The 25295-nt window shown below is 40.9% G+C and overlaps 1 protein-coding gene across 1 annotated transcript in view; it reads left to right on the top strand.

The window, feature by feature from the left end:
- The window catches only part of LOC310964561 (interleukin-1 receptor accessory protein-like 1), a gene marked incomplete at its 3' end in the record, with an annotated part of 230641 nt that overhangs the window by 88232 nt on the left and 117114 nt on the right, over nucleotides 1-25295 (top strand). The window contains exons 4-5 of the mRNA XM_083937738.1: nucleotides 13826-14012; nucleotides 15196-15349. Coding sequence (XP_083793864.1) covers nucleotides 13826-14012; nucleotides 15196-15349 — 341 coding nt within the window. The remainder of the gene's footprint in view (nucleotides 1-13825; nucleotides 14013-15195; nucleotides 15350-25295) is intronic.

Below are 25295 nucleotides of genomic sequence, written 5' to 3'. Positions count from 1 at the left end.
GCAAACAACCACATGTCCGAAAGCTGACCAATGAGAGAGGGATTTGCTGTCCAGTCACAGCTGTCTGTGGTTTCATCCAATTGTTGTTTGTGTCATTCAGGCAGGCCGGGCCAGGTTTCAAGCCTTCTTCAATACAGCATGATGATCATTTTGCAAGTTACGGCCCCATTTAAAGTAAAACGGATGATAAAGCAGGGTAGGTTTTAGCTTATTGCTACCTTACGATTGACAGGTCGCCGTGCTAGCAACGGAATAGAGGTTAATGCATATCCACGGCACTGTGTTGCACTGTGCATTAAAAAAAAAGTGTGTTTTCATTTCATCAAATAACAGTTTGGTTGCCTAAAAATGTCCAGCGTTTGGTTTATCTTTGACAACAGAGCGAACGTGAGTTAGCTTGTGACATCACGCCATATCCATCTGTTTGATGCAGTCTCCACTATATGTCCTATGACCACTACACTGGCATTCGTACTTCTCTTAACATACTGTATATCAGCAGTGTGCCCACCCTTATCACATCTTTGCATATTTGCTCAGTTGCATTTGAGGGTGTCAGAGGGCATCGTCATGCACTAGCACGCACACGCGCGCACAGACACACACACACACACACACACACACACACACACACACACACACACACACACACACACACACACACACACACACACACACACACACACACACACACACACGCACAGACACACTGCATGTCAGCTCTCTGCTCCACTTAGACTAGCTATCACTGACAGGAACTTAATGTGCCTCCAATCTGTATGTAAAGGCAGGCTAACTTGACACTCACACAAACACACACACACAAACACACATGCACACACTCAACATTCTGAGCATGTATGCCTGTCTCTTGGCTCATGCACACACACACACACACACACACACACACAGATGTACATGCATTATGGACATTTGATGCGGGCAATTCACGCCACATACAGTATAGGAGTGAAAGAGAGCAGCTGAGCAGCACAGTGTGTCAAATCAAGGGTTTTCAGATGTTATGCCCTGAGGAAGTCTGTCATATGCAGAGCGAAAACATCTGCAGTGGCGGAGTGTGTCAGATACTGTAGATTGACAAACACACACACACACGCAGGCCAGCAGGGTACTTGGAGGATACCACTCGCTCCCCAGCACTGCTGCACGTGTTTTTGTAATCCTATTAGCATTACAAAGTTGCTAATTCCTGCTATTTTTTACCTCTCTGACAGCAGAGACAGCCGAGTAAAAGCTGGTACGGCTAAAATCACGACAGGGAAAAGGAAAAACATGGAGCAGATGTTTGGAAATGGTTCACCGGTGATCTCAAAGGATGTGATTTGGATAAAGTGTAAGATAGTAAGATGAGTTTATTTGATGAGAAAACGTTTTGTCTTTCATTATTAAGATTTAGATCCAGCTCGCTGCAGAGTTTAAAGCCCATGCTGCCTGATCTCTCCGTCCACCCTCTCATCAGAATGAAGCATGTTTTCATGTTTTCAGTTTCTTCGTCTATTCTGCTCTGATTTAATCAGATGCAGCATTGTACGCCCTTGTGGGAATACTAGGATTGCCTAGCAATGTAATCACATTCCTGTTTGTTGAAAGTTGTGTGTGGGGTCACCTGTCTTTGTAGGTTTCATTAATCTTTTTGTGTTTTTCTCCAGGTGTTGTTGCTCCACTTGCATAGTTGAATGTAAGATTTTCCACTCATGGTTGATGTTTTTTAAAGGCCCAATATTGTAAAAAAATTATTCCATGTTTTTTTTTAATTAGAAAGCAGCTTAAGGGGCTATATTAATATTCTGAAAGCATCAAAACACTCAATCCACAGAGAAATGCACACAGTCTGTATTCAGAAAATGTGCATTTGAACAAGCTGTCACAGCTATACTATATATAGGTAGAAGGTGCCTCTACAGTGCTGTTACAGTCATACAGTCAGCTGCAATGATGGTGCTGAGAGAGCAGGAGCGGATGACAAGGAAACACTGACCAATCAGAGCAGACTGGGCTTTTTCTGGAGGGGCCTTAAAGAGACAGGCGCTTAGCAGAGCATTTCAGACAGATGGTACTGTAAATTCAGACCGACAGTATGAGGAAAAAAAAGTATTTTTTGAACATTAAAGCATGTTAACATGTTTTTGTAGAAACTCAAAATATGAAATGAAATGAATCTTACCCCATTAGATGTAATAGTTTCAATTAGTCTGTAAAGATCTCTTGAAATATTTCTACTATTTTTCCATCTAAATGATAAATGTTATCTGACAGCAGCAGGTCAGACTAAGCCATTGGGATGTAATTATCCAATAATCTTTAAATGTTTCTGTAGCGGCTTTAGTAACCGCCATCTTGCACAATCTCAAGCCCCAACAATCTCCAACCTAGTCATGCATCATACACACTGCTATTTTGGTCAAACAAATGCCTAAACAGACAGACACACACCCACAGTGGATCGATTGCTGCGGAACATGCAGGGATTACAGTGTCAGTTTAAGGACAGATGTATTAGCCCAGAGAGGATCCCGCTTCCTGGCAGGTAGCTAATGTTTCACCTTTAACCCTGTTTACAGGTGTTGGCAGGCCACCACTGTCCTAGGCTTATTAATGGGTTCCCTGCATGTCCTGCAATGCCTGGCCTGTCACCAGCAAAGAACAATGGGAGGGGAAGATAACAAAGGAGTGGGTGCGCATGTGTGCGTGCATGTGTCCATTTGTTTATTTACGCCCGAATCGCTGCTGTGACTGCATCTCACCTGGCCCCTGTGCAAACATATACACACCAAGAACTCACACAGAGAAGACACTTTTCAACCCCGTCCCACACCGCAGCCGTGTTGACTGTGTTAGTATTCGTGGGCAGGAGTGGCTGGTGATCTCTCAGGGAAGTGACAGTCAGAATGGGCCGTCTGGAACACTCTGTCATTCAGCCCGAGTCAGGGCCTGTCCAATTGATCCAGCCCAGCTGTCAAATCCAATGAGAGACGCTAGACTAAGGAGCAGCAGGGATGGCTTGTGCTGCCAGGGGTTATGGATGATGTATAATATAAGGATGGCGTTTGTGTTATAAGCTACCTGGCAGGAGACAATCAGTTTGCTGTGGCTCTGTGGAATAGCTTCACAGAGGAGGACTATGACAATGACGCCCTGATTAATGTTTATTAATGGCGTTTATTTTTAAAAGCTGTGCAGTGCGGAGGCGCATATGGGTGAAGTCGCAACACAATGAAAAATCACCTTTTCATCCAATAATCTTACCAAACATAAGAAATACCTCCACCCTCGACATCTGGTATCTGGCAGCTTGTGTGCTGATTTCTAAAATGTATTCTCTGTGATGCACAAAGTGTTTAGAAATAGTTTTGCATAACTGTTTTACTAAGAAATGGGAAGTTATTGAAGCATAGAGCCTTTGGTATGGCATTTCCCTGAGACCTTTACTGCTCGTTGTTAGACAAAAAAGTCCTAAGTCTTCAGGATACATTAATGTTTGTACCAAATTTTTAGCAATCCATCAAGTGGCTGTGCAGATATTTTAACAGATAATTGAAAATTGAAATCAGGCAATAGAGCAGCATTCAAGGGATTAACAAAGATCAGTGAAGCTATCTGAATCTGTTCTCCGGAGATTGCACAAATTTCCATCAAAATCCGAGATATTCAGTCTGGACTGAAGTGAGGCCTGCGTAGCAAACACACCACAAAGGTATCAGGATGTGTTATATATATCTGTAACGTGAGGGTTCGATATGTGGTGGTTGGATCACTCTTTAGGAGAAGAAACAGCAGGATGGAGACGGATAACTTTCTTAAGCAACACTTTACTCTTTTTCCCCGTCCACACGTCAACAACAACAACACTTCCTACTTCCTGGATCATATGTCACTGAACTAACCAATCAGAGGCCAGAAAGGCTTTACCTTAAGTAACTGTGAGGAGAACCACAGAGGCAGATTCAGGAGATTAACATAACCGTCTTTTAGGTTAGGTAGTGTCAAGGTAAATGTCAAGGTAAATGTTTAAACCTGTAAATATAAAAATAATAATTGTAAACATAAATGTGTAAATTGTTACTGTGTAAACATACTGTTAAAGCTTACATATACATCATTAGCAATTGGTACAGAAGAAATGTACAGTGTATGCTGATAGCAACAATAAAAGAATTATCAGACATTTTCTTTTTGACCTGTGTGTAGCAGCTACCTAAGTTTATGTATTTTAAAGGGTAGGCGTTATAAGCTTTAGCTTCTGCCTATTCCCTTTTTTCAGACCTTATGATTTTTTTTTTGTGTTTGTCATGAAATGTCTTTGTCGGAAATGTGTGAAAATAAACTGAACTGAACTGAGCTGAACTGAACAGTTAACATCAGCTGTTGGGGCTTTAATGGATACACAGAAGCTACATAAACATCATTAACAGATTATCCACGAAAGTAGCGCAGCACAGATGCAACACAGCATTGACTGATGGGATGAAAAGAGCATCTTCCACAAACTACTTTAAGGGCTCTGAGCAAGTTGGTGCCAGATCTCTGACAGCAGTCACTTTCATTCACCTTGCCCAGGTGGGGTTTTCGTTGATTGCGTGATATGGATTTGCGAAGCTGCTTCATTCACCGGCCATGGGTTATTGATGACGCTCCCCTATATATTCAGCATTCATTACACCTGTATAGAGAGACCGCTCTGTCGACACAGTGTTTGGACAGCCTTTTAGTTGGCTCTATATGGGTTAGTGGAGCCGCTTTCCCAGCAGCCATTGTCTGATGATGTATGGGCTGCTGTTTGGGTTTAGTGCACCTTTCACGCTGTGCTTTATTCAGCGCTGTGATGTGGCGGTGTGGACTTGGACCAGATATTCACTGCGGACGTCTGATGTTACAATGGCAGTGCAGAGAAGTGCACACAGAACCATTTTTGGGGGCCAGGTGGTGGATAGTAATAGGCTTCCATGAAGCACACAAATGAGGGAAAAAAATATCTTCAAAATATTGTTCTGTACTTTCATACTCCAGTCCTTGATGTTCTAACCTTTAAGAGCCAGCAAACCTGATTCCAGTATCATGCCATCTATGACAGTTTGTTTTTGTTTAATTTGTTAATTTTACTGGTATACAGTGTGTTTAAGGCCCAATACATACCATTATAATTCACCATGGCCACTTGGGTCGTGTAGTGCTAGGTGATCATTAATGCAGAGCTTAACTCGGACTTTACAGCATTTTATTCAGCTCATACTCTACTTATACTTGGCATGCTGCGGAGAAGCAGTTCAGTTCCCTCACATTGATCGACATTTAACATATTATGTAAAACCAGGCGCACTTATTGGCTTGTACTGTCAGTGTGAAGAAGACACAATATTGACTCAACATAAGTATTTCAGAACATTTTTCAGTAGTAACATCGTTAATCTTCTGGATTTCTTTAATTTATAGGCAAATCGTTGAGAGTTGGCAGCAAAAAAGGTTTTTTTAATAAACCACAAGAGCATGACACACAAACTGAAAAGTTACGTTACTACAAAGTATTTTGAATAATCGTTGTCCTTTGTATCTCTGATGTATAATACAAATGAAAATTACATTTATTAATCATTTATAAACACTGTAAAAGGTGATATGCTATTTTCATGGGCCATATCAGATGTCTAACCAGCCATACATATGCTGGTTTTGATGCACATTCAGTACTCTTTGTAGATATTGAATTATAAATTTCATCCACCATGTGCGTGCATTACAATCTCAGCCAATTTAATAGAATGCCCTTCACGCTCCCTCTGATTGGACATTTGTCCCATGCTCGATTCCATTTGATTAAGCCAAACACAAATGGCTCCTGGCCACAGGGAGTGAAGGGAGAGAAAGTTGGCCGCGGAGATTTTATTCTGGGAGACCTCTTGACTCAAATCAGTTTTAGCAATCCGCATGATTAACCAGGACGACTGAGCAGAAGGTCATTTATGATCAATTGTTATTCATTTATTTTCAGGATTATCTGTTCATCTCAGACACAGATGCAGTGTAAATAGTGATTTTATTCATTCCAGTTCAATATTTTAACATTTTGGGGTGCAAAATAAACTATATTTCCACATCCCAACTGAGGGATTTTATTCAGTCACATTCTAAGCGTTGCCTCCCCATATTGCCAACCTCTTGGCTCCTGAGCCGCACCAAGCAGAGCGAGTCATCAAACAAGATGCCAAACCATCGCTATCTGATAGCAGGGACACTGACCTTCTCTTCCTCATATCTGATGGTGTTTTTTATCTGCCAGACAAATGTCAGAAATACCATTCCCCAAGCACAATCACTTTGGCACCACAGCCAACTTTTCCTCCCTCCCTGCCTACCCCTCCCTTCCCCCCGGACTGTGAACGGCGGGGCTTCAAGCGAGACATCTGCAATACCGCAGCTATCAGTCAAATGTTGATATAGGAGAAAACCTGCAGCTCGCCTGAATCCGTAGGGTGAGAGTATAATAGGAAAAGTGGCAGGGATGTGTCACAGAAACTTCATTAGAGTTTCATAAAACAGAAAGAGCTCATTTAAATTGAAGCATTTGACAAGTTATTATCACTATTGAACCGGCGTTTGTGAGAGACTCATTTATTTTTCAGAAGCGAAATGTATTCATTTGTCAGGTCATGTACTGTGTAACTCCACAAGTGAAACATTCTGCAGTGAATAATGGACTTACCTGACAATGTTGTGTTTGTGCCGGCCCAAAAACAGAAAATCAACAGTAAAACGACACAAACCTCTGTTCCATGGGACGACTGCAACTGGTTTACATTTTTTCACCCACAGTATATGGCCCATACCCTCAGTGCAACAGCCCGTTCGAGCGGCAGCAACTCGGTTTGTATTTGATATGCATAGCAGTGTGGCTGCTCATACATTACACCCAGAAGGCCCGGGGAACAATGAATAAGGTCATGGCGGAGTTAGAAGAGAATACAATGGAGACAAATTGTTTATGCTTGTTATGAAATCAGGTTGCTAGCATAACGATGAGTGGAGGATGTCGTGGAATGGAAAATGAGTTCCCTGAAGGCATCAACTAGGAAATGACTGACTAATGCATTTGCACACAAAACGTGCTACTGTCAGTTAGAGACACACAACTCGAGGGAAGGCTTGGAGGAATTCTCAGACTTTCTTTTTTTTGGTTAATGTAAGATTTTGGCAGGAGATGATTGCTTTTGGAGAAGTGAATGTCCTGCATCATGTGTATCTACAACAGTAGTCTTAAAAGTGGGGTTTTGAATGGGCTTCACTTGAATTAATTCCAATTAGAATACAGATTAATAACAATCATCTATTTGTTTGCCTTCAATGTCTCTACATTAGCGCTAGACCTAATATATCCCTCCCATTTATTATCATCAAATTTAGGTCACAAAACTAAGCATTTATTTTTCTGAAATAATAAGCCTGCAGATCTTCAAAAAAACAGACTGTCCTCTTCTCCTGTCTGGTTGAAAAAATATTGTTTCCTGCAATACAGTACTATTTTAAAATCTGCTGCCCAGGTTGTGACTCGGTTCGATCGATTCGGTTATTTCTTCCCTGTTTTTGTTTTCCTTCTCATTAAAAGCAAGTTAAGGTTTAGGCTTTTAGAAGATTTCTCATACAGCCAGTAACTTTAGAGACCTTGTACAGCCAATCCATATTGATGTATCCATTTATCAAATCACACCAAGCTTTATATCTCCGCATTTATTTATCCCTGAAGCTTCGGTTTTGTGTTGCTTACTTCTGTGGCTTTCAAACAATCCTTCTCATCTATTTCTATCGCTTTTAGAAGCTTTCTTATCCAGACCTGGAACCACAGGAACCTTGTACTGTAGATTTCATAATCATAAACGAAAAACATTTTATGCTACATGCATGTACAGCTTGTTAAAAGGTTTACTCCAATGCGTTCTTCCATGCCTTCATATCCCTTTCAGAATCCATCCTGAACAGCAGTGTCTTTTTGGAGACTTTGTACAATAAATCCACGATGATAAATCCAAAACAGAATGTGTATATATAAGTAGAATGGCGTAAATGTAATGAACAATGTGTCTATTCTCCTTCACTCATTTGGACAGTATTGTATGGTGTACATTCAGGGTTCATTGCATGGTTTATTCCATTTTTACACATTTTTAAATAGCACCTTGGAATGAAATTAAACATGGAAATGGAAAGGAAGTGATGTCAGAAGACAGGCCACACTCTCTAATAGATAACCTTAACCTGATACAAGGAGGAGGGTGTGTGTGTGTGTGTGTGTGTGTGTGTGTGTGTGTGTGTGTGTGTGTGTGTGTGTGTGTGTGTGTGTGTGTGTGTGTGTGTGTGTGTGTGTGTGTGTGTGTGTGTGTGTGTGTGTGTGTGTGTGTGTGTGTGTGTGTGTGTGTGTGTGTGTGTGTGTGTGTGTGTGTGTGTGTGTGTGTATTGCATCTCGTATCTGCCTGGCCGCCTCCTGGAAGTCATGGAGGCATGGCACAACAAGCATTTTTGGATAAAAGCTCATGGACGTTTCTCTGAAATAAATAAAACATTTTTAATATGTATGTTGGTCACAGTGTTTTTCTCTTTCTTCACTGATTCCCAAGACTTGGAAGAACAATTTTCAATAGCCCCAAACCCTTTTTGTCTGTCTAATTTCAATGCATTTCTGTTAGATGCAAGTCTTTTCTTTCGTCTCTATAGTCATGTAACAATTTAGACCTTGATGTGACATCACTGCAGTGTACATATTATGATAACCCAGGTTGGCCTGAAAAAATAAATCATGCATATGACTTGATTTTCCATTACACTGAACATTTCAGAAAAAAAACAGATGCCTAGCTCTGTGACTTGTATGTAATGGCAAACACAAGCACAAACCTGGGATATATTTGTATATGAGTGTCAACAAAATGAGGGAATAAAGTGTTACCACATTGAGGTCTGTAGGGTCTGATAGATGTCCACTTATGACATAACAACGCTTTTGAAGCTTTTGGTTTGCAAAGTGTTCTGCTTATTATTTCAGTTCTGTACCTCTTATAACTGGATAGACTTTTTTTTTGACAAAAATGGTTTTATTGTATTGTAATTTTCTTGAGCTTCAAGTTAATCTTCCCAAGTAATCACACCTCGGAAGCCAAAAATACACACTAGATTAAAGTATGACATTTCAGTGGTTTTCGTTATCGCGCCCGCACTGTAAATAACGTCATATTAAAGTTCTGTGGAAACTTTTAAATTCTTTCTTTGTAGTTGTGAGGATTAAAATTCACACAAAGGGGCGGCCAGTGGAACAGTGGTTAGAGCAGCCGCCCCATGTAAAGAGGCTGAAGGTCCTCGAGGCAGCGGCCGGGGGTTCGACACAGACCTGCTGCCCTTTGCTGCATGCCCCCCCCCCCCCCCCCCCTCTCACCCCATTTACAAGCAGACTTACTTCTCGTCTATTCGTCTATTCTATTATTCCGAGTTTGTACGTGCCTGCTTGCATGCGTGTCTTTTTCTTGGCATGGCAAATTTTCCGCAGTTGTATTTGTTCCTGCCTGAAAAATTGTGTTTTACAAGACAAGGGAGAAAAGGGCGGGTGAAGCAGGGGACAGAGACAAACCACAAGCAGAGAGAGAGAGAGAGAAAGAGAGAGAGAGAGGTGGATGGATGGATTATAATTGAGGCAGGAGTCGGTTGTTCCAGGATGGCAGACACACTTTGCCACACTCTTAGACAGAGGCTAAGTAGGAGCAAGTTGGCCCACTGTCCGATTTGGGGAGCTGGGGTGCTTAATCATCCCGGGTTTTGGTGCTAGAGTTGACAGGTGAGTTATGAGCGGGGCGCTACAGGTAGGAGCCCCAGTCTTCCCACCGCTCGCTATGACCTTCGCTCCGGCCATAAATAATGCAGGGGCCATAAAATACTGATTTAGGATAACTGGGGCGGCCCTATCTCGGTCTGGGTTAATCTTGGCTTGGTGTGGACGGGAAGGTAGTACAAGACTACCTTTGGCTGATGTAATGCACATACATTTGTGACACATTTCTGAACGTTTATTGACGAAACCATTTTCCAACGAGAAAATAATGAGCAGATTAATCAACAATAGTTAGCCCTGGTTTATATGACTGCAGTACGGACCACTATTCGATGTGGAGCAGACTTTTCCCTCCCTGCCTGTCAAGCCATTGTTGCCATCCGTCTTTAAAGTGACAGTGTGTGTGCTCTCTTAGAAAAGATCTGGGCTGGGGTTTTTTTTTGCTTTGTTTTTTACATCTGTCCGTCCTGAGGTAGGCTCGGTTGACAACAAGATGGACCTGTGATGTCCCACATACATATACTGTATTTTGGGCCACTGATTCCCTGAACACACCAACCGGCACAAAGGGAGGAAAACAATGAAGCTCCAGCACGGCAACAATCACTCCACCCTCTACAGAAACAGGACACACTGTTGAAGACAGTAAAACTGAAACATAAGAAATTCAGATGCTTCCTGCACAGCATTGAGAGTCACTGAATGGTTTGAGTATACAAATGATGTAAATGTTGTCATATATGGCCTTAGTCACCAGATTTGAGCATAACTGCATACTACTACAAAACATCCAACCATCATTGAAATTGATAAAAGAATTCAGGGCTCCTTTCAAACTCAGTGACTCAGTTTAGCTTAAATGTTTAAAATTGACCCCCAGTGCTTGACGACAACGACGTACACTGCGCACACACACACTAGCTTTGTGCTGCTAAGGGACACAGCACAGATTTGACAGATGTTGGCATTATCTCTACTGAGCCTGATGCTGTCGTTACAGTTATATCTTTGTGATATTTTTAAAAAGCTGCAGTGATGCTTGGTTGGACAGACAAAAACATTTAAGCCAATGAGCCGGTTGAGATGCTGCCATATTGGCAATCTTCTCAAAGTTGGCGGATATACAGGTTTCTTTTTTTAGTCATGTTCAAGTAATTGCCTACCTCCTGTTGACATTACGTTTAAAAGTTATTGTAAGTAGTTCCCCAGCGTTGGTTATAATGTTTCTATGTTATTTTTATTGCAAAATTATTTGTTTTGCATGACATCTGCATTAAGATAAATCCATGATCCGTATTTAAATGCTAATAACACCCTGAGTCAAGACCTTAATGTACAGCATAGGTCAACTATTTGCTGCTAATTTTGCTGCCCTCTAAGGACATTTTGCCAAAGTAACCTTTCATCAACCTTTGGTTATCTTAACTTGTGATGAGGCAATTCTCAGAGAACGTTATTGTTAGTTGAATGTAAGCCCTAATGAGGCAATTATTTTATCATCCAATTTCTATTAGAGAGGAGTTATTTTAATTAAGAGATTCATTACGTTAGTTCATTAATTTCCCCACAGGTGCCGTGGAATCTCTGGAGAACTTCAAATCAATCCTGCTGCCTATTATTTAATATCGAAGTGAAAAAGTAGCTGAGTTAAAGGGCAGGTTCCATCTGGTTTCATCTTCAAATGCATTTTCAATTATCAGAATGAAATAAAACAAATATGGTGGATGTTTGTTGTTAGGAGGGATGTTATTTTTGATGGCCTCATACTTAAATCTATAAATGAACCCATGAATTTACACACTGCTTAATCCCACGAGTATCTTACAGTAAGGAGTGCATGCAGTGCTTGGCCACACTATGCCAATCATAATCATTTCATTAGGCAGCTTAACTCCTAACATACCATTGCACATAATTTCACTCTATTTACTGCATATTGCAGTCCTCTGCCTGCCCTCCAGCTGTATACAGTAGCTGTCAGCCTGACACTTCTCTTCGGTTGATGTATGCAAGATGCTAGCTATCATTGCTGCAACATTGCATAGCCCCTTCAGTTTGACACATTTGACAGACACTGTCGCCCATTAATGCTATGGTATCACCTGGGTTGTTATCACTGCATCTGGAGATTGTTCCACGAGCGTTGAACGCACAGTGAGTAATACACCGTTAACTCTTTGGAGCGTAACAGTGGGATGATTTCCCTGCTTAGTTCTTCAGATGGGCTTCATGAATATTCTAAACGCTGACTGAATTGTCAAGCGATCACCTGGCTCTTCAGGCTCAAAAGGCACGGTGATGGATGTGAACCGCTGGAAAGACATCGTAGGACAAAGTGTTGGCCCACATCATCGATCACTCATGCACAGCAGATGACACAATTCTCTCCCCCTCTCTTCCAGCATGGTGAGTTTATCAGTGCTGGCCAGAATATTTAACAGGGAAAGGAGAGCACCCGTGGGATCTCATTTGCACAGGTGTCCATCTGCTAGAAGTTGTCTGGGATAATCTCCACATCATGTCACATTTGCATCCGGCGCTTCATGAAAACCGGCACACTCACTGTTAAGCGGAGCACGCTGCACTGGCCAGTCCGAAGGGCGGGGGATTGTTTGCCGACACTGTAGCTAAAACCAGTGTGTGTTGTACTAATCCATGAGGCAGCTAATGCTGCACAATTATGTAAGGATTTAACATGTTTGTAATTGTTTGTTGGTTCAGCTCAATTTGTGTAACCAGCTTTAGTTGGAAAATTAGCAATGAGATTTTCCTAAACACTGCCAATTTGTTTGGTCTTTTAACCAGGAGGGATTTGCTGTCGTCAGGCTGGAGTACTTGTCAATTGTGACAGTCTTATTAGCCACTTTGAACAAAGAAAAGGTACTCTTATTGAATTCATTGATCATCGGGGACCTTTCCTTCTTTTCCCCCTCCTTCAAAAAACACAACTTTCACAGTGAATCAATCCGTCCATCGATTGCCATGTTCTGTTAAGAATTACTCAAGCAGCAATCTCAAAATCTCTGTCACATTAATGACCCAAACAGGCTAGCTTTAAAATGCTCAGCTGTTGTATCTTTACCTCTCACATGGCTGTGAAGCATCATTCTCCTGGGCAGGCGTAGGTTCCTTACAAGCTTCTGCATATATATGTAAAAAGCTCAACCCAGATGGTGAAGTATTTAAAGACAAGTGTTCCCAGAGAGGTGAAACACAAATCTTTGAAGACATACCGCAACATGAAGCAGTGAAATGAAATGTTTATTCCACCGTGGATGAATACTCGCCAGTATCTGCGAGCCCAGGCGAGCATGTAGTCTTCAAACATTACAAGTAATCTTGCATTTTACGCCCCACTCTCCCCTGCGTTATAAATTCTCTTCTTTATGTATATGACCGGAGCAGTTACAGTACATCAATTGTAGCAAGTAATTTTCTGCTAGCTCGCACTGTATCTGCTTAACACGTGAAAACAAAAGGCTCAATCAATCTTCAAGCTCTGTTGACATTCAGAGCTGTCGCTCCATATTACCGCCGGTGTCCCTGGACCCTGCACCTTACACACCCACCCACACAGACACACACACACACAGACACAGACACACATACACACACACACACACACACACACACACACATGCACTATATATAGACACCCACTCTCTTACAGATAATAGCTTAGAGAGGTGCATTACTGGTGTTCATATCATATTGAGGGGATCAATTTTGGAGATGATAATTAAACATTCAGCACTAAAGGAAAGTTTTTGCTTGAAAGAAAAAGACAAATTGTGAAAATGATTAATTGCTTTCCACAGGCTGGTTTCTTTTCCCTCTCTCTTTCTGCTCACATGGAATCTAATGAATGAGCCTTGTGGAGTGAAGACCGAGTTTATGTGAAGCCGGACACGGCGCGCAGCAGCCTTTGTTTGCTGCATCCGGCAAAGACTTCAGTATGATACAAACTCGAAATTCATTAACTTACTTTATTTTTTGCAGGAACTCCACATACTGCATGAAGGTGTCCATGTCTCTCACGGTGGCGGAGAACGACACGGACCTCTGCTACAACTCCAAAATGAGGTTCTTCGAGAAGGCAGAACTGAGCAAAAGCAAATACATCACCTGCCAAGGCATCGAGGATTATCTACAGCCGGGAGTGGAGCCTGACATTGTGTGGTACAAGGTATGACGTACCTTTTTTTTATTATGCGCTGTATGCACATGTTTTGTCAAAAGGTTTTTTTTCAACCTCATCATCATGCACATTAATAGAAATGAAACCTTTCTTTTCAAATTTAAAAGCTACTTCATTGGAAGTTCTTTTATTCATCTGAGAGTAACCTTCTTCAGGTTGGCTATATTCAGGTCTAATTAGCTTCAAATACCAAGTCTGACTCAAAGCGTCAGCAAAGTGAATATATAACTGACAAAAATAAATCTATGCACTGTGGTCATGCACATCTCTCATTTCCTCTGTATTGACCTTCTCTTCCTCCTCGTGGACAGTTGGGATGCCCACAGTGTAACGGACCCGGCCAGACCTCCAGAAAAGCCAGTCCTCTTTGATAGAGCTGTTAGGGCGAAGCTTTGGGGGCCAATTTATCAAACGTTAGAGTTCGCTGGATTAAGTGTCCACAGTTCTTCTTCAGTTTCCCTCTGAATCAAATTAAAATGGCTGATAATGACTGTGGGCTCCACACCCTCCAGCTATTGGCTCTCACTTTGTCAGTGGGGGCTGATTGAATTCTGGGAGGCCTGTCTGTGACCACAGTTCGAAACAAACCAAACCCACAGTGCCCCAGTTTCCTTTTGCCTCAGGTGCTCTGCTGCCCAAAAGCAAAGTAGACTCTGTTGTGACAGAACACTGTAATTGACCACCGTGATCACCATGATGAAGGGAGTGAAGAAAGGTTATTTTTGGAAGTTATGCAACAGCTTTTGATGCTAACCTAACTTCCTGTTTACACAGTTGATTGCTTTTGATTGGGTTAAGTCTTTACTAAGACATTTCGAGACATTTTAAGTAGCGCAGTGCACCTGAAGTTAGGAAAACATACTCATATACTTAGCAATGGTTTTACAAGTAGCTGGTTCAGCAGGGGTTGTCTCTGACCCTAAATTTGTGAAAGTCTAGTGAGATGGGTGAGGTTATTATATCGAGCAGCGAGTCTTGTAACAGTTTTTCACAAATCTAGACGCATAGTAAAAAGGACTTTTTATTCAATATATTTAAAGCTCAAAGAATGTAAAGTCTCATGTCAAGTAAGCAAGAGCATGTTTGCGGCCGATTTCAAACATCAGTTCCACTTGAAACTCCGAAACATTCTGTATCCCCATGGTCTTTTCCTGTGTTTTTTATGATAAAGGAATGCAAGCCAAAGCAGTGGAGACAAACCATAGAAAGGAGGAGGGACACTCTCTCTATCAAGGAAGTACGGGAAGATGACATTGGGAATTACACCTGCGAATTACAGTTTGGGAACTTTGTGGTTCGGAGGACGACAGAGCTTTCCGTCACAGGTAAAGAAACATTGTCTTTCCATGCTGCAAATCCTTTGATTGCAGAGTCATCCCTGCTTACTTTGGTTGACGTGTTTAAACAGTGGCATTTCCTGTAAAAAAGCACCGCATAAATGCAAAATATATTGATATTGAAAGCATTTCCAGACAAAAACATTCATCATTGTTGCTTGTGCCTAGTGTTTGATGGTAGTTTTCTTTAATCTGTGATCTAAAAAAACACTTCAGGTTGTTAAAAAGAAGCTTTTTAAAGCTGATCCTGGCGCCTTTCGCCGAAGTTTCTGAGTCAATAGCGCCACTGTCTCTCTGTGACGTCTAGACTGCTTTAATTGCTAAGCAGTGGAATTCAGAGAGCCACCTCAGCACTTTTTTCTTAAGGCTGTTGAAATATTTAAGCCTGAACCCAAAGTGGGTGACAGATTGCTTGCCACTGACACTGCCGCAGACAAGGTTGACACAGCAGACACTGTGGATAGGCAGAACCCAAACTGTACTGCTTAATTACAGGCACCTCTTTGTTTCTATTAGTTTATCTCGTTTGGAATTTGTTCAGGGTGATGTCTGAACACTACCTTAAGTTTGTGATCAATAAACAGCAGCTAGTTTCCTCTACCAAGCATTGAATATAACGAATCATTAGAGAAATAATAATAATAGCACCAGGGCCAGTCTTTATCACTTACTAGTTTTAAAGTGGTCACAATTTCTTCCGACAACAGCTCCTCTCCCTCCCTGTGACTCATTTGTCCGAGCTCACTTGTTCTCTGTTGTGGCTTACGCCTGCATGGTGTGAAAATGCGCAGTGACGCAAACTGAAACAAAATCAGAGAGAAGTGAAGAGGCTTTTGATGGGTAGGGGGGCTGTGGTGGGTGTGAGAGTCAGACAGAAGCATTCGTGTTAACTGCTACTTGATTACGCTTTATACTTCCCTTTAAAGAGCCAAAGACAGACTCCTATAAGGGGCGAGCTAAGTCATAAATCATTTCCTTACCGGCCTAACAATGTCATCTTGAGGGAATAGTCTTAATCTCTCTGTCTACTTTGGGGACATTCGCCGTCTCCAAACAAGTGGCGGAAGATGATTGATGATTGGCCAATGACATTTATGATTTTTTTTTTTTTGTTTAGAAAGAAATATACTCTTCCACCGTTGTTTGTTGGGGTTTACTCCCACAACCTGCATGCAGGTGTGAATGTGTCTCTTTTTAGATAGGCTGGCAACTTGTCCAGCCCTTACATCTCTTATAAACTATAGAAAGTCTGTAACCTCTCTAATTTTCAATTTCCAAGGGCCGTTATCAACTCTGCAGACCAAAATGCCTCTGGACCCAATTGGATGTACATACAACCAATTACAGTTGGGGCAGTGCTTGGTCTGTTTTCAAGTTCTTAACTATGGTACTGTAGTTTATTGGTATATTTGGATCTGCCTTTTAGGATACAGAAACCAAAATTGACTTTTACTGTAATTTACAAGACTTAATGTTGCCTCGAGGTAACAAAGCAGCAAGTGTAAAACACAGTGTTATACAAAGTTCTCATTGTTCCTTCCACACATGGAGGTCTTTTTATCTTTGGAGAGCAATACCAGCGACACTGCTTTTGGCTTGGTTGCTTTCCTCTGAGTTTTGGATTAATTTGTTTATTTTCTGCCTTCGATTGAAGAAGTTTCAAGTTCCAGTACTAGGTGTTTTCTTTTGTGCAGCCGCGGCAGCTGTACTGATCATGCTAACTACCCGGTTCTTTTGATCTGTCAATTATTCTGTCTGCTGTTGCTGCTTCACTACACATAAAACACATCTCATCCTATCAAAAAAAGAAAGAAAGAAGGGATTTTGTTCTTGGAAAGAAACTTCTGTGTGTGGTGTTTACACAAGCATGTTGAAGCTTTCATGAACTGGGTTGAACCATTCTTCATTTCTAAACACCTTGAACTCGTCACCAACAATTAATGACACACGACCCAGTCAGTGTGCTTGTTTCCAGTTTCCCACCAAAAGCTCCTACTGTTTTTGATCCACTGATTTAATAAGTGCCCTCTTCTTGTTGTAATAGACCTTACTTGTGTCTGCCAAACACTCAAGTTTGTCTAATTTTCACAATTAATTACGATAACAAGCATTTCAGGGTTCAATTGTTTAAGAAATTGTCAGCCATTTATCACTATTATAAACCCAGCTCGGCCAGTGAGAAGAAGTGTGAAATTGAAAAAGAGTAACAACACGGAATCACAATAGAGCTAAAAAAAATGTATTAAAAAATGCTCTATCAATAAAGACATTCCCCCTTGTCTAGGAACATATCAACCTTTAACCAGAGGCCTCCCATAACCTCAAATTTTACTTGTGAGGCTTTTGTACAAGCTTTTACCATTGTGTTTGCTATAAGCATTCTTGTTGTGATGTGACAGCACATCTGATTGACTAATCACGATCTGCACACTTTCATTTAGCAAAACCTCCTGAGCAGCACAGATGTTCAGCTCCCAAAGGAGCGAGGACAAAAGCGCCTGGTGGCTTCACATGATGTAACTTTTTTATTAAAATTTTGCAGGGGAAAAATATCTCAAGTATTCTACCTTCAAATCTGACCTTTCCATCTGTTTCTTTTCTTTTTTTTTTACCTGGAATAAGTTTACATGAACCTTTTTATGTAGTTGTATCATCAACCTCCCATTGATGATTCTAATTCACCATCAAACCCCCTGTCAATCCCCTCTTTATCAACAGCTACAGTCCCTCTCACAGCAGTGCAATGGTAGAAAAGGTTAGATTCCAAGTGATTATAATGAGCACCACTAAAATCATGATGAGCTCCCCTCGCTGGGAAATTGGAAGCAGCATTCATTTTTAAATAAAATTTGCGGTTGCGCGGCTTCTTTGAAAGGTGCACAGTTTGATGCCTTAGATTAAACACAGCAGAATAAAGGAGTGGTGATGAAATAGATTTACAGGGGAGTAGCAAGGTTGGTGTGTACAATAGGCTGTCAGCGTAGCTAATAAGCTGGGACTGACGCTGTTAACCTGCTTTTCTTATTTTGAACCAGCACGCAATGACGTGCACTGTACTCGACTGAGGAAGGGAAGCATACTTTGCAGTGGGAGCATGTAAATAACCAAAAGGTCCTAAAGGCTGGAAACGATCATGAAAACGTCTCTCCATATGAAATCTCTCTGCCTTTCTCCTTAAACTGACTGATGCATTCACCTGATATTTACCATAACCTTAAAGTCTGAGTGTTTTGAATAGACACATCTAATACTAAAGTGCTCTGTGGCTTAAAGCAATCCTCGTCCCAACACTCATTTCAGCAGTCTTTCAGTCTAGCACATTCAAAAGCAATTTCTCTCGAGTGAACAATGGCTACTTGCTAGATAGCGCCATTCGATATCAGTGTCTTGCATACTATTGAATATTGTTGCACAGCGACTTGACTCTCTGGAAATGAAAGGGGCTATTTCGTTTCCTCAGCTCAACCACTGCTCTTGAATGATAGGAACGTTTCCCTTGATATGTTTTCTGCTGAGCCAATGTAAGCCAGAGGCCGTTTTTTCGGCGAATGCAGACAAGAACAGAAGTGCAAACTTCAAGTTTAGAACGTGAATTTGCTTAGAGAACGAGAGTTTTTATGGATATAACACTTAAAGGACAAGCGGAGAAACACGTTGTTTGCAAAAATCTAATAAATCGGGGTCCGTTCTCTCAACTTGATCCGACCGTACTCACCTACGGGACTCGCCATCTTGTCAGACTTGACTCCGCCTCATTTCCTCTTACCAAAGAAGGGCATGTATGTGACGTTGGGGGGAGGGAGATACGTCCATCTGGCTGACAATTTCCGAGGAGAAGTGAGGGTCAGCAGCTAGCTGTCACTCAAGCGGCCGCGACCCAATTATTCATAAACTCTAAAGCCCAATAAAATAAAAACTACCCTGGTACAAAAAAATTCATCCCCCCTTAGTGTTGTCATGGAGACAGTTTTTTTGTACCAGGCTATAAATAGGTTTAATTATGCTGTGGAAATGGTCTATTTAACAATGGGGTCAATGAGAAATTGGTCTATTATGCAAACTACCCTAGTGGACACTCTGCGAACTGCAGTTTTTGGCACTTCCGTATTGGATCAACCAGGAGGTCGCTCTGGTCGGGGTTTGCATTTATCCCACAGGGTCCAGTAGAGGTGGAGTGTCCATGCAGGTGTGGGTCTCTGAGTTCAAGAAAATAGTTATATCCAGGTGGCCGGCAGGTGGATGATGCATACATGCGGATTCAGATGCATCTCTAGCATGTGAACTATGCTTTACAGCGAGACAGAGATGCTTTGGCTACCTTACCATGTCATGCTAGCAAGCTAGCAAACTGAAATGATCAAAACACATCAGTGCTGAGTAGGCATACTAGGTCCCTCTGATATGGGCTTTAGAGACTTTTGAATCAGAATCAGAAATACTTTAATACTCTCCAGGAGGAAATTATTTTTGTTACAAAAATCCAGATATACAAACAATAAATATTATACAGACTAAACATATATTAGAAAAAACCTAAATTTATAGTCAAACGTTTAAACTGTTGTTTTTTGCATCCTGGCTTGGCACATCTCGGATCTCATTACCTATAATATATGCAATCCTGTCACCATGATGAATGCTGTTGAAGCTAAAACATATTGATTATTTATACTTGAGTCTATTGTTCTCAAGGTGCTGCTAAGTGAATCAAGTTTTGCTGAGTAAAAAATAAATGTGGCATGTGTATTTGGCGGTGGCGGTGAGAGGAACTTTCAGCTTTTGGCACAAGAAGTTTATGTGACTTCAAATATGTTTTCAGTGTTAAATAATTCACAGTTTGAAGTTTTTTGATAGGCACTAAAGTGTAACAGGGCCTCTATGTCCTACGTTTACCTCTTCAGCTGAATATGCCACTATTGTCTCTCCCACACCTCTACTCCGCAAGGTATATTGCCTGCCAGCACCATTTGGTGGCTGTTACACATGTTGAGTTGACTCATTAGCATATGAAGGAGGTTGGAATATAATTGCTTCTTTTTAATTGATGGAAGATAATTAATTTGGCCAAGGCGCAAGGGGAAAAAAAGAAGACGATGCACTGAGTGGATTCAAAAAGTATTTTTTCTTCTTGTGAATTGAATGTATTGTGTAATCAGCAGGTGCTTGATGAGGTTTAGTAAATTTTGCACGTTTTATTTTTTTATTTCATTGCCTTTGATGTGCTGTCCCTGAATTAGAGAACGCACTCATAAATAAAGATGAAGCTTGTCATTAATCTGCAAGTATTCTGTGATTTGACTTCATTGTCTCCTGCTGCTGCTAGAGTTATTCATTATAGCGCGGTTAACTGACACATTTATGATTCACGACCCTCACAGTGTTCTGAAGCAGTGGTGGCGAATTGGCTAGTTTCGAGTGTTCGAGTGTTCTTTTTTTAAACCTTCTAGCTTTTCCATGGGTACTTGGACCATTCATGACTGTTATTACAGTATTTGCCAGCTGAGACCCATTAACTCAACTGCATTTGAAATAAACCAGAAATATGTTAGTTATGCAAAGTTTAATGCACATGACAAATAAATGTAGGAGGTACAAAAGCACCTGTGGAATTGTTTACTGTATATTAAAAACAAGAATTGGTCTTATTGAATCACAAGTTCACATGTTTGTTTGTGCATCCAGCACTTGGCGTGCTACATTATCATTTAGCTGCTAAATGCTCCGCTATGTTCACCAGCTAGTTGCTTATTGAAATTTCTGATGCTGAGCAGGTGGTGCTCAGTAGACTTTAGATTTTTTTATAGAAACAAAAATATTGATTTGAGCAGCTTTAAGAGGACATTGGTTAACCCCTTGACATGCAGCCATTAAGCAGGTAAATTGGTTCTTGGGCTTGGGAAAAGTATGTGAGACTGAATGATCTCTATTTACTATTATAGAGCTTTCAACAGCCTGCCAAAGTCTTCATCAGTCACATCTAGACACAATTTCCAAATTTCTCATTATATAATAAAAAAAAAAAAGGTTTCAGTGATAAATGATTAACCAGGAATGAAGAATGGTCTCCAGCATGACGCACAGAGTTTATTGTCGCCATGCAGATCCCATACACTTCAAGCTGAGTTAAAGAGCTCTTAAAGCATGATGGATGGCTTTTTGTTCAGTTGAATTTTTTTTTTTTTAATGTGCCCTGCTGCGTATTTTCCTAAATTAATTACTGGATGAGGGTCTTGGGAGGATATAAGGACATCTCCTGCACATGTTACACTGTATATGCCTGTCGGTCTTGGGGGGGAAAAAACACTAAATCAGCAATGAAAACTGCAAGAGAACGCAAAACTAAATACAGCATCTAAAATAGCAAGGCATTTTGGGTATTATAGTGTTAGTATTTTAAGATTTATGATACCATCTTTTTTATCACCTCCTTTTCCTGCCTCAGCTCTTGTCTCACCATTTGTCACGTCCCACCTCTGCCATACTCTCATACCCCAGTCAAGACCAAGTATCAATCAGAGGTGAAAGGCAGAACCTGAGGCTTTCTTTTACAGGCAATAATGGAAAGTCTCAAGCTGGGCTTTGACAGTGGCATTTTCTTCTTCCTCTTCTACTGCCACCAAGTAATTGTATAGTCAGCTATGGGGACTGAATTGAAGGCGTAGTCGCAAAAGGCCATAACCATGATAACACCATTCAGAAATCAATATGACTTATTGCAACTGGAGGTGTATCTTACAGTCCTAAAGTGAACAAAGGCTAAGTGAATATAGGGTGGCCAAGTGAGACCGGTGAAGAATAAGAGAAAGATAGGAAAATGCAGTGCAAATGGATGCTCATTTTCAGGTCTATACGTGTATTATAGGGTTCTACTAGAACAGTTAAATGATGTAATGTCCAAAAAACACATTATTAGTAGTATGAGTAACCTGTATTCACCTTCTCTCTTTATGCTCAGTTTTCTTTAAGATGTAGATGTGGATGATGTAGACTGAAAAAAAAAAGTCTGCATCAAGGACATTTTTGTTTCTGTTCAATACAGGCTGATGTTTTCCCAAGCCGTCTCCCCTCAGGCTTTTTTTTCCCTTTTAATAAACTGCCCTGGACCTCCACTCAGACGGAGACACAGAGGTCAGGCAAAAGTTTCACAGGAGTGAATTAATTTCAATTTCTCTTACCTTGTAGAAATAATATTTGGCAAAACTGAGAATCGTGTAAGAAAAGAGTTCAGAGTACTTTTCTTTGACCTGCACTGGACAACTTTACTAAGCCTGAGTGGCAGCGAGTTGTCTTTGAAACAGAGTGTTGGAATTCATTACCTAAAAGTCATGTGGCCAACATTTCATTTTCTTAATGGCCGGAGAGGCAAAGGTTATGAACAAATTATTTTCATAGAAGCGTCACACACCAGCGCACTCATTTACAGCTATTACCGTAGAAGTTTCATATTTTCTTTAGCTTCAATTCATTACTTGCTGTCCGCCAGTGAAGATTCTTCCGCCAATGACCATAACACATGTCAGAATATAATGTGGGTTTATGACATAATTGGGTTTCATCTACACTGGAGAATGAGCACATTTTACTGTTGCCGCTCTTTTTTTTGTGAATTAATAAGAAGAGGCAGGTGTAGTTTGAGATAACAGTTTTTAATTTGTAGTATTTTTATTATTAAAATATTACTTTCTCCATGATTGATCATTAACGTTGCTGAATCACACAAAAACACTAATTCTTATGATAATGTCTCTCCATATCACGGACCATCTTTATTGAAGTAATCTTGCAGAAATCCCCAAATGTCAAAAGTTTTTTGATCCCAAATCACAGCATGGCTTTTAATGTGTGGTTCTTTGCGGTCTGGGTGTCTTAATGTAATATTTTGGAGAGTTTTTTGACCATTTTTAGCAATTCTCAAATGTTAAAAAATTGTAAAATAGTGTACTTAATCTGTGTTACACATTCTGTAGTATCAACCCAGAAATTGCTGCAACTTATGTGCAAGAGCATGGCCTTTATATATTTCTTCTCTTAATGTACTAAGCCCCTATAACCCTATCACAAGTCTGTTGTAATATAATGGTATGCTTTATTAAAGAGAACTTAAAGATGATTGTGATTGGTAAGAAATAGAGATAAGCCATATTGTTTTTTTTTTCCTACAGCAGAATGGTAACTGGTGCAAATGTATATAAATTAATTACATATGTGTGTATTTAGACTATAATGTGAGTTCTATTGCCATAAAAGAAAGGTCTAATCCTTTAACCAACACATGCATATATATGCTACAGTAATCTGAAGACTAACTACGTATTTATCCCTTACTGTAGACTGTACAGACATAGAACTCTGTACCTTTGCTTTATTCTGTACATTTTCCACATGTTACCATTCCAGTCAGTGCTGTAGTTCTCCACAGTGTCCACCTTTATAACTCCCATGTGTCTGTGATGCCCCCATCCCCCTGTGGTTTGGCAGGCTGTTTGTTGTGCGTTCCCCTGCCATCCTCTACCCCAACCCGGCAAGTCAACTCAACCCCGAGCTCTGATCAATCCAGCTGCAGTGTGTGTACACTGTAGTGCACACTCAGCATCCCGGTGGGTTTCCACCTGCTGGCGCCATCAAAGGAGCAGCACACAGGAGATGTGATTGCAGAGCTTACAGCAGGAGAAGAAGTGGGCGAAACAGGATAGAGAGTATCTGAGCATGAAGCATGTGCAGAGCACAGTGTTCTCAGACTGGAGTGGTTACGGGGTTACTATATATACTGTGCAAGCTGTAATTTTACTGAAATGTGTGGAGAGCCGTCAAACATGTTTTGACTTGCATAAAAAAGATTTGGTTGTGAAGATAAGAAATGCACAGATGTTGGGAAAGTTATCTCCCTACACCTGTATCCCTGCATATCCTAAGGTCAGCTTTCTGTTTGGGTGGTATTGTTTGCTCCCATAAAACAGTGACAGGTTATTGGCAACATTTTTCTGGATGCCTCTTTTTTTTTGGCTCAGCCTGGCAGATCTAAGCCCCATGAACAAACAACAGAGAAAGAGCTCCAGGAATTAGTTTGACTCTGCCAGCTTTCCGCAAGGTGAGATGACTTTGATCAGTGTCCCTCTGGTTGATGAGGTGGCACTTTCTGGGCAGAAATGCTGTTTAAAGCAAACAAAGGACCATCTCCCTTGGCATTTTGTCACAAGATTTAGGACACAAGGCTAACAAAGATGGACTAAATGATTCAATGCATTTTTAGTGCTAAGTGTCTGAACTCTTAGAGTTGTAGAGATGAACAAATCCGGATCAGGAATGGGAGACTGTTATTGCAATTCTGCAAATGGCATGCATGTTGCATTCATGTTTAGTGTTTCTAAGGCAATGATTGAGAGGAATGGTATCATTGATTTAAAGGGTCATGTCTAGAAGGTAAACTTTTTACAGGTTTTTACATTTTCTACCTACCTCAACCTAACCATCTATCCTTAACCATTCGTGGCAAATGCTGTATCTGAACCCCCTTAACCATTTGAGCTCAATGCCTAACCTTATCCATCTATCCTTAACAATCTTGTGAGTCTTTTGCAAATCTTGGGTTACCATCTACGACAAGACCACATTGGAGTTCCATGTAAGCAGTCTACGCTATAACTTAAATACATGATACATTTATGCCACCCAGTATCCCTCTAAATTCTGTTCACAGAGAGCCATTCTGCAGTGCATGATTTACAGCCAATGGCCGTGTAGAAAGCAGTGTGCCCTCCATGTGATGAAGCAGAAGGTAAAGTACAGCACATACTGAGTGTATTGTGCCATAGAGAATGAAGCAGCAGTCAGGGTACAGTAGCTGGGGAATGAATAGGGTATAAAAATGATTGCTTTTACGGAGTAAGTAGAAGAGTTGCATAATCTAATGAGCAGTAATGCGCATCAAGACGAC

This window comes from Echiichthys vipera (assembly GCF_963691815.1).
Source record: "Echiichthys vipera genome assembly, chromosome: 23".
Taxonomy (NCBI): Eukaryota; Metazoa; Chordata; class Actinopteri; order Perciformes; family Trachinidae; genus Echiichthys; species Echiichthys vipera.
The sequence above is the reverse complement of the archived record's forward strand: the minus strand, read 5'-3'. Positions and strand labels throughout refer to the sequence as shown.